This window comes from Athene noctua, chromosome 10 (genome assembly GCF_965140245.1).
Source record: "Athene noctua chromosome 10, bAthNoc1.hap1.1, whole genome shotgun sequence".
Lineage (NCBI taxonomy): Eukaryota > Metazoa > Chordata > Aves > Strigiformes > Strigidae > Athene > Athene noctua.
In genome coordinates this window covers 6,078,173-6,089,170 of record NC_134046.1, presented here as the reverse complement: position 1 = coordinate 6,089,170, position 10,998 = coordinate 6,078,173, and the positions used below count along the sequence as shown (strand labels likewise).

The 10,998-nt window shown below is 40.3% G+C and overlaps 1 protein-coding gene across 4 annotated transcripts in view; it reads right to left on the bottom strand.

Moving 5' to 3' along the window:
- Nucleotides 1-5,404: 5,404 nt before the first annotated feature.
- The window catches only part of ATXN7 (ataxin 7), an 89,280-nt gene continuing 83,686 nt past the window's right edge, over nt 5,405-10,998 (bottom strand). For all 4 annotated transcript variants that reach the window (XM_074913883.1, XM_074913887.1, XM_074913884.1 and 1 more), the window contains one exon: nt 5,405-9,903. In XM_074913883.1, coding sequence (XP_074769984.1) covers nt 9,886-9,903 — 18 coding nt within the window. In that variant the 3' untranslated portion in view covers nt 5,405-9,885. The remainder of the gene's footprint in view (nt 9,904-10,998) is intronic.

Below are 10,998 nucleotides of genomic sequence, written 5' to 3'. Positions count from 1 at the left end.
GGTGATCTCTTGTAATATACTTTGTTCCTTTACTTGACTGTGTATACAGTGCTCAATATTTAATAGCAAAGCAGCGTCAAGGTCTGTGAACAGTGAGAACTAATGGTGATCTGTGCTTGCTGTAAGAATTCTGTATTTGAATCAAAGGTGAAAAGAATCAGTTGCATAATAGTAAAGTAGCCAAAAATTTTAGTGGAGATTGTGCACTGTCCAGACAGGAGGAGCTCTTGTTCGGAGAGGATTACAGCTTAAGGGAGAAGGAATAAGGACGAAAATTACTGTGGTGAAGCAATGATATAACCACAAAGAGCTATAACGTTGGGAACATCTTTAACTGAAGTAGCCTATCCCTTAAAATGCCATTTTTGCTAGCTGTTGAAAAGAAAGTCAGCACAGTAGCAAAGCATTACATGTGTAATCACTTCCTCTGTTAGAGTGCAGATGTCAGAATGATGGTAGGAGCAGCGGAAGATACTATTGCAGTTTGAAAGAACGGATCAAATACTGTAGGGGGTTACGATTTCTTTCTTCACAGCTGCTGAGGAATAAACGTTTCAAGCAGGCTGCAGCCATGCTGATGACACATGGTTTCTGGCCCTAGCAGAGCTACGGCAGCAGCTGTTTGCTGGCTTGGCTCGGCTTGAGGTTTCTTTTTTCCTCCCAGAGAAAGTCTGTGACTTAGTTCTGTTAGCTGTTTGATCCCACTGCACTTAGCAACAGAATTCATTTACTGTCTGTGTTCATTTATGCTCGAAGTAACACCAGCAGGTAGATAGACCCAGAGGATGAGCCTGGCCTTTGGAGGCCACCGTGCAGCAACTTAGGCCAGCGTGGGATTCCACGTGCCCACTCCTCGTGCTGGCAGGATCACAGAGGATCCCCTGTCTTTGAATCGCTGCCACCTGCCTGAGGTTAAACTCAGCCACAGTGTTGAGGGTCTGTTAATATCCTCTGTTGAACTGTTCTGAAACCCAAAATTATGACCTAATGATTTTTAGTTTTCTTTTACTACTTACTAGAAGCTGTTTTGATTTTTGCTCGGTTTGTTGGGTTTCTCCCCCCAAGACATAACTACTTAGCTAGAGTTTGAAGATTCAGATTTCAGACTGTACTGATTAGAAGAAAATTCTGATCTTCCCTTTCTTTAGAATAGTGAGAATAGTAAAAGAGAACCCTAGTTTGTTCACCACATGGCCAGCTGTTGATTCTTTGTGTGTTCACACGTGCCACTTCTTACAAAGTTTTAATTAATTTAGGCCAAGATTCAGACTTGTCAGAGCTGCAGTGATCTCAGTTTTCCTAGATCTGTTCTGTATCAAATAAATAAAGCAGAGCTAGCTAGGAAGGCTTCAGTTCTGGCTGCCTGTTGGTAACATCTTCCCTACATGCAGATGTGAAGCGTAGGGGCTGTGGGCTTCGCTGAATTGAGGGATGTAATTTCGGGTGCACAGATGGATTTTCCTTTCCAATGTATCTGTGTTTAAACTGGCCTTAATTAACTATATCAGAATTTTGCAAAATAAAGCCCAAGGTTTCCATCCAGCTTAAGTATTACCATATATATTTTTAACTGTAAGTTGAAGAGAATAGAAACTTACTTAGAACTAGGCTGCTCTAGGCTTTGTTCACTTGAGAGAAATCTTGCTGCTCTTTTAGTAAGAGCAATGGAAAAAAAAATCCTGGAAATGTCTACTTTGTGAGGAAAATAAAAGTATTACTAAAGATTCTTAGTGTGCTGTAAGATATTTGCACAGCTTTCACATTTTATTTTATTCTAACCATCACTATCACCCTGCGGGGGCCAAGCATTTCAGGGTCTGGTGTTTTCTGCTCAGGTAGGTGAAAAATCAATGTCCAAAACAGAAGCACACGTATCCTGCCAGAGCAAAGTGAGAACTGATTTTCAGTGCGCCTCCAGTAAATTACTTCCATGAAAACCTTTGTCATGATGTCAGTGTTATCTAGAAAAATGCTAACGGTACTAGAAACTTAAAGACCCCGTTTAAAGATCCCAGCTTACTTACCTCAGCCTATGTGCTCTGAAGGAGGATCTGAGAGGAACCTGCAGGGCTTCTTGATGAAGCTTTTTGGGCCAAGGCCTGGCAGGAAAGTCACAACAATTTTACCTGAACAATTTTAAGGCTTTCAGCAGCAGTTTGACCTCTCAGCCATGCCAATTAGGGGGATAAAGTTCCAGACAGCTGTAGGGACAAGCAAGGCCTCCTGAAGTCCACAGCTGGATGCACAAAGCATAGCCAGAGGAGCTGTTTACATTGATCCCCTGAAAAAAAGGAAAAGCAATTTGAACCATAGTCTTTTACCAAGGAGGGAGCCAGCGTGGTCAGGCCTTGAAATGATCAAGGGCATAATTTCTTCTATCATTTTTAACTACTTCAATTCCCATGTCAAATCAGAAGCAACAGGATTTCTCCTTCCTTCAAACCCTGAAGTAACTTCAAGTTACCTTTCACTGTCCCATGGTCACATCAGTTTTCCCTTTGGTTTATTTCTTCTCATGATTTCCATTTATTTAACTCAGATGGTGCGTGGCACTCCAGACACAGCCGTTCATGCGTCGGTCTTGACAGCTTTCCATGGATTTATAGTCCACATGCCAAAGTTGTACATTCTCTCTCGTAATTTAAGCTTGTGCAATTCCTTGAACTAATGCCATTCTCCAATTTCGCTTTGGAAGGCTGACTTCACACTAGCACTGCGGTAGCCAGAACCAGACACAGATTTCAAGATGCAGCCACACCACAGAGACGCTTTCCACCTCGCTCTGTGACACATGCACTGCCACGAAGCTGTGGGAACGCAGGAGGGAAGGACAGGAGAGGGGGTGTCATAGGGTTTGTTAGTAAAGCTGCTACAAAGTGGTTGAAATTTAGTTTGGGTCACCCGTCTCTGCTGACCTGCCAACAGCTTCGTTTCTTCTCACTGAACACTGGGGTCCAGTTTAAGGTCTAGCCTTACAAGGCTTTTGGAAAAAAGTCCCGTTGTGGAGGGGAAGGGGCGCAGGTTAAGGGAACTCAACTGCAAAATGGAGGACAAAGAAAACTTCCAGCACTGTCAGAGAGCACCTAAACCGAGCAGCAACGCACTGTCCCTGCTGATGCTCAAGAAAGCTTTGGGCTACAGTAGTCAACTCCAGCCATTTCTTGGCTTGGACAAAGCTTTTTGACTGCATTTCTCAGGCCGGTTTTCATCCTTCGCAATAAAGTTTAAATCCAGGTTAGTTTGAACAACTTCATAAAAGGTTTTCAAGGTTCCCCTGAAGTTTGGTGGGCCAGAAAAAACAAAACAAGCATATACTGCTTTTCTGCAGCAAAGATCCCATGCTGTTTGTTAGGAACAAATCCAGCAGCTAACACAGTTCTGAGCCAAAGCGCTGAGAAAAGCATTCAGGCAAATTAAGAGTCCTGTGGTGGATCCTACAAGCCACGTGTGTTTGATTATTTGTTGCGGCAGAACCTGATAATAAGGAACCAACAGGAATTTGCATTTAAATAAAGCCAATTGCAAGCTCTTGTATTGGTTGTTTCAGTAGTTTGCAAAAGCAACAGCGGCCACAGAGCGTTTCAGCCAACAACGGCGACGGGTGCCGGGGCCGTTCGCTGTCGGCAGGGAGGGCGCTGGGCCAGCTTCCCACCCCTGCCTCCAGGGCTGCGCCTGCTGCAGGTGCGGCACCAGATTTAGGAGGTTTTCTACCAAAGGCAGGTTAAAGCCTTTGAGCCCGACTCATCTTACCCAGGAGAATCACAGAATCATTCAGGCTGGAAAAGCCCCTTGGGATCATCGAGTCCAACCCTCAGCCCTACTCCACAAAGTTCTCCCCTACCCCACATCCCCCCACAGCTCATCCAAACGGCCCTTAAACACACCCAGGGATGGGGACTCCACCCCTCCCTGGGCAGCTTATTCCACTGTCTGACCATTCTTTCTGGGTAAATTTTTTTCCTAATGTCCAGTCTGAACCTCCCCTGTTGGAGTTTAAAGCCATTCCCTCTTGTTCTATCACTAATTCCCTGTGAGAAGAGACCAGCACCAACCTCTCTATAATGTCCTTTCCTTTCAGGTAGTTGTAGAGAGTGACGAGGTCTCCCCTCAGCCTTCTCCTCCTCAAACTAAACAGTCCCAGCTCCTTCAATCGCTTCTCATAGGATCTGTTCTCCAGGCCCTTCACCAGCTTCATTGCCTTCCTCTGCACTCGCTCCAGCACCTCGATATCCTTTGGGTTCGAAGGACACATCACCAGCTTCCATTTTAAATGAAAGGGCATCCACAACACATGCATGTGCCCAAAGCCAGACACACAGAACCTCAGACGTTTGGATTTGCATTGCACGCACTATCAGCCAGGTCCAATTTTCCTGCATCACCAAGTGACTATTCACAAATATAAACTGGAGCTTTCTCCTACAAGACAGCGACAGGAGAAACACTATCTGTCCACTTGAGGGAGGTCGGTGTTTACTGTTTTTCACTCCAGCATCTGCTCAGAAGCATTTTTCATTCCCTTTAGTAAAAGGAGTCGCTGGGAGAAGCGATGGCCCAGGGAGCAGCTCTTCTCCATGGCACTGTGCTGCAGGAAAGGGAGAGGGAGGACACCCCACACCCACACTGCTCTGAGAAACCTCAAGAGCTCAGGGTTATAAGGGATAAACGCACCTTCCCCCCCCCCCCCCCACCCCCGCCCCCCTTTCCTCACCTTACCAGTTTTAGAGGCGGCAAAACCCTATTTTAAATGCAGTTAAATGCAGAGTTAATCTTTCAGCTCCGAAGCAGACGCAGACAGCTCGAGTCATGGACTTGCCTGAGTGCGATGACAAGCAGAGAGCTCTGCTCCGTGCTGCCAGCTCCCCTCCTGCCGCCGCCTCTGCAGCCCAGCACAAGCAACTTCAGTGCTCACAGCTTATAGGGTGGGGCAGAAATGAGAAATTCCTGCTAGAAAATAAAAGGTATTCACAGGAAGGTGAGACAAAAAAAAATAAAAATCTTCAGTCAGCACAAAAGGTGAACGCATAAATATTAGAAGTGCTCATTATAAAAAGGCAAAGTACAACCTGCTTGCTGGCTGACCACCCATTTATATCCTGTAGAATTTAGTCCAAATACTAAAGAAAGCTTTGTTCATACTGTTGTAACAGAAAAAGGAGAAAGAAAGGGAAGCATTGACATGGATGTAACTCAATTCCACTCCCACAAACAGGAATTTTACCAATAGCTCCTCAGAAATCATCGACCACATGTGAGTCCCGAGTCACATGCAGAGAAAAGCCTTGCAAGAGTATTTAACCTGTTGAATTCACACACTGGCTCTTTAAACTGTGAAAACACAGATATTTATTTTTTTTTTCCCCTTCCAAAAAAGTAAGAAATCGTCACCATTCAACATAACCACATTTGGGGCTGTAAAAGCTGCTGCTCGTTATTCTATTTGGAAAACAATATAAAGCATGAACCTTAAATAACAAAACGTCCTTCGCACAGGAAAAAATACTGCAGAGTTGATTACAGGCACCTCTCAAAAACGGGTACCAGAACCCTGTAGGCTGTCAGGATCCTACCAGGCTGACCCTGCAGCCGCTCTCGCAACGCTGAGGTACAACGACAGAATTTGACCACATCCAATTCGCTGAAATTAGTTCACATAGGCACCGATACAGATAATGTTTTCCTTTAATGGTGAATGATTTTATAATGAAGCAGAAACATATAATGTATTCCATGCAACCAACCTCATTTATTGAAAAGTCCTAATTTTATTGCCTTGTTTAGTAACATGTTTGTTCAACAAACTAATTTTTTTCATGAAGCAAAGCACAACTTTTTCTTATAAATAGTATAAATTATTTTATTTACAGAAACTTGTTACAAAACAAATAGACTATATATTTATTTTTCTTTTAAATATCCAAAGTAATTTTTCTATCCCATGACATTTGTTCATGTACTATACAGCAGCCAACACAGAGTTCAGCTGATCAGATGCTCTTGATTATGTATACAAATTATCAAACTATTCACACATTTTACACAGGAGATTGCTTTTAGAACCAGGCTCAACACCGAGCAAGATGCTTTCAAGGCCTACATTCACATTGACATTATGTAGTGCTCATTTTAAAATTATCTTTAAAACGTAAAATATCTTGCACAAAAGGTAAAAATGATTATTTTCTGCTGAACAGTGAAACATTTAAGAATCTTTCTAAGCCCAATTCCCTCCTCCAGGACAGAATGAGTGAAAGATGAGAGAGATTCCTTGGCAAGAGAACTCTTACAGGAAGACAACTGCCTTAGAAGTGTCATTTGGAAATCACATCTTTATTTCTTAATAGTTTTAAGAGGTACGTACTTGGGGGTTTTGTTTTCCTGGAATACCAACTATTTTGAACATTTTCTAAATTATTTAATTCATGAATACTGGCCCCCCTCCCTCCCCAGAATAAGACAGTTAAATAAACTGCTGGTTAAAACCATATTTCAAACCCTTGGCTTTATATTAAATAGAAGTTATCGGTGGGATTGTTCCAACACAAGGTATTCTAATGAAAAGATTTTACAAAAGTTACCAGCATCATTCACTTTTTTTTTTGTCAACCCATCTCATTAATTTCAGAAAATATATATATATGTATGTGTATATATATATACACGCACACATACATATATATACGCACACATATATTATATATAGGTGGAAAAAGCAAGCTCCAAAATTTCAACTGAACATTCAAGTCTTTTAAGGAGACGCTGTCTAAACAGTCCAAGCTTAAAACTAGTTTTATCAGGCACTTTCAGTTTTTCCGTTAGTTTTAAACCACATGAGACCCACACAAATGCGCACGCACACACACGCACACGAACACTAAAAAAAGAGAAGCAGTGTGTCACTTAACTAAATGTAGTCTTCTGGGAATCAGGCAACTGATTAGCAATGCCGTATCGACCACTCCGGCTCCAATCCTGCGCTCGGGTTCCTGCGGCAGAACCCGACCGCAGGACCCGGGCAATAGTTTGCGTGTATCCACTCCCAAGACATGAAAAGGGACACAGCTTTCACAAAACGGAGGCATCCCTTAAGTTGCAAAGTAGGCATGTTAACTATTGGCTTGGCAGTGAACCACTTCAAATTATAAAAAGGTATTTGCTTTTTTTTTTTTAATTAATTAATAAATAAATACTAGATGATCTCAATTGTACCAAAACTGGATATAAGAAAAAAAGACCTGTGCAAAAATACATATTTAAATATGTACAATCAATTAACAAAATATGTCTTCTGAAATAGGGATACTTCAATATTTATAATAGAACAAGAAATTCCAAAATAAAGATACAAAAGTATGTTTTTTTTCTTGTATAATTCTTTGTTCATCATTGCAGCAATTTTTTAGGTTAAGAAAACTGCAGGAGTCATAACGAGAAGTTGGAAAGACTATAAAAACTGTATCTCTTAAATTAATACCAAAATCTGTCTAGAAACAACCCAGCCACTGCAAATTCAATTTTGCAAGGAAAATTAATTTTAAGCTTCCTTAATTATTTACAGTAAGAACTACGTGACAATAAAAGCTTCAGGAACAATGTTCTGCTTATAAATCAAGACCTAAAACATAATATTTAAGCAGGTCTATGCTCAAGGGCAGACAGAATTTACGATGTTCTAAGTCTTTACTCCCAATGGCTGAAACCCACACGGCGCTGGTGACCGCGCAGACACTGGCTCTGTACGAGCAGTGACCAGGAATTCACTTTTGAACACGTCTGCACACTATCGGAGGAGCACGAATTTGCCATTATGCTTTCAGATCAACAGAACCTTAAAAAAACAGAGGAGAGTTCGATCACAAACTCGCTAGCGTTCAATCTTGCCAAATTTTTTTGTTTCCTTTACCTTTGTGTCTATCAAGAGTCAAATTGCACTTGTGACTGACACTATCCTGAAGTGGAAGCTCTGCCCCAGGGACTTCATCAGAGCGTGGATTTCACTCCAAACGGTGCAGGATTTAATACACTTTGATTTCTCTTTGTGGATATCGCTTTGGTTCCCTTTCCGTTAAACCAATTGCAGTTCTAACAATCCTTTCAACGGGGCATCTTATTAAATACGAATCCTTTTGTTCCTGAAAAGTTTTCTTTTTTTTTTTTTTTTTTTTTTAAAAGTTTGCATAATAAGTGTCTCTAGTACGTTGCTTTCTCAATGTGATCTTTTGTATCAATTCAAAGCTAAAGTGTCTGCATAGAGGCTTCTTGTTGTTTTGCTGTATAACAATGATTTCGTAGCAAGTTCAGGTCAAACTGAAAGCATCGTTAGGTAAACAACTTAGCAACTGCTACTCAGAGTGGCTTTGGATTCCCTGATGTACTACTTGCCACCAGAACAGGGGAGAAGGCTGGGCTATGCGAACAATTAGACAGGCTCAGATTGTCTCTTCTCAGCAATAGCTGGTGCCCTTTTAAGGCAGAAAAAAATATCTTCTTGGTTAGGAATTTGTTTTCTTTTGCTTTGCCCGCTTAATAAAAGCTTAGTCAATTTTGAGACTTTACCTGATGTTAAAAAATCTTAAAAACATCCAGACGAATCAAATCATAATACAAGCAGCCCTTTAGCGGAATTCATTTTTGAGGTGTTTTGAAGCAAGACAAAATATTTCATAAAAACTGACTGGACTATATAAAACTGGGTAAAAGCCCCCTTTATTCATAAAGCCTTGGTAGGCGTGGGTGACTGATGCACACATCTGCGCTTTATGGTGGACTCTGCTGTCAAATTGGCATTTTTTCCAGAATTTTGAAAAAAAATCTGAGTGGTTGAAAGCGTAACATGTTAATGTTTAGTTATACAAACAAGGCATAAAGAAACTGACTTATTTTTTTTAGAAAATATTTAAATACTTTAAATACTTAATTTTAAAAGGGCTATTTTTACTGGCTGGAAGGCAAATCCAGCCTAATTTAACCAATACAGTTGCAATTTATATTTATTTTAAATAACAAAGGCCTATAGTATACAGTATAGATCAATAAATATGTTCTTTGGGCATACAGTTTTAGAGGTTACTTGCCTTTGTCTGATGTTTTTGGATTTTTTTAAAAACAAAATTAACTTTTAATTTCTTCTGCAATTAAATCTTATTCGAAAGAATAGAAAATAGGTTTTGTATCATGCAAGTATGACATTTTATACTTGTTTTCTGAGCGATGGCCTCAAACAAGTTTTTCTGTTTTTTTGTCGGGTTTTTATTTTTAAACTCCTGATAGCTTCTTATCCCAAATTACTTGCAAAAGGCTGGGCAAAACACAGACTATTTTTTGAATTGTGCTATTTTTGTATTCCATTAAAGGAACATTGCTATAAAAACACTAAAGCCATATTCCCTTCTTGAGGGCTTCTTTCCATTGTGCCTCACACATTTTTCCCCCTCGTCACGGGGTCCTCTCCATTGAGGGTGTCTGTCTGGTTCGCTATCACCTACAAAAGACACCATCAGTATAAAAATAAGTCCACAGTAACGTTTATTTCCCCCCAGAAAACATTCGTTTGCCCAGCCAATCTATGTCAAATAGTGGCAAGATGATGTACTCCTGTAAGTAAAATCTCACAGATTTGTAGCAAACAGTCCAGACCACCGTTAACACTGATAAGAGCAATTATGTGGCTGAACTTCATCCAGTGTCCATTTCTAGTATATTCGCTGCTACAGACATGGCTTCAGGGAAATTCCTTGTTTAAGTGACAGTCCAGTAGATTTCCACACCTGAGGACCATGGGAAGTTGGGAAAACTCAAGGCATCTTGGAGTCCAGAAATCCAGATGGAGGTTTTGCTTGTAGTGAAAATTGTCCAGTTCGTTTCTCACCACGGTGCATTCAGCTATCAGGGACGGGCCTTTGGCTTTTGAGCAAGCAGAAGAAAGAGAAGGATGAGTGAGGCAGGCTGTTACAGCAGATGCCTTTAAAAGACATTTCCTGGCTAACAAGAGCGTATTTCAGGGAGAATGAGCAGGTACAATGCGACACCACTAACACGCAATTGCCTTCTGTGAGACTTGACAATCCTCAAGCTAAAGCTCTTTACAGTTATAATGGTTTCAGACATTATTTCCTTCCTTAATTCACTCAAATAATATTTCTCCTTTATTTATATTGCATAGGTGAAACAGCAAGTATTAGGAAAGTCCAAAAATAAATTCAGCCATCTGAATGCTTTTTTTTTTTTTTTTTTTTACAGTAAACACAACATAATTGTGAAAAATCTTCCTCTATAGCTGAAACTGAAAATCAAGAAACCATTCTGAAAAAGAACTTACTGACCTCCTAGTTCTCCAGGTACACAGATTTCAGGTTATTAGCACCAGAGGAAACAAAAAGATTTTTTTGGTTTTTAATCCTGAAAAAAGTAGTTAGCTGCTCCCTAAAATTTGATCTTCTAAACTCTCCTCCAGCTGTACCAAATTATTTTTACCTCTCCAAGCGATCCTCCAAGTAAATTTGAACAGTATTATCAAGAAGGCTGAGCTACCAGTTTCTAAATTAGATCTCATCCTAACTTACCTAGAACTTTCTCTCCCAATACACTACTTTCTCAGTGCAATTTGTTTAAAAAACAAAAATCCAAACTAATTTTTTTAATGGGATCTTACATATTCATGAGATCTGCTTCCTTTAGAGTAAATCTGTTTGCTTTACCAACTAAAAAGGTCTGTATCTTATTTATAACATTTAATCTTGTTATTACTAAGAAGTCAGTCAATGACACCTTGGGATAATAGGCTTATTTTATCACAGTATCACAGTTCTCTTACCAGCATCATTATGTTCCACTCTGTAGAATGTTTATTACTGACACAGAAACAAGAAGTCAGGCTGAGACATGCAGCTCAGTTCCATGGCTGGCAAGATTTATTTTTAAAATTATTCTTTTAAAATGTGAGGCCTGAATTTCATCTGAGAGCAATTCACAGGCAAAATTTAAAGGAACTTGCTATGG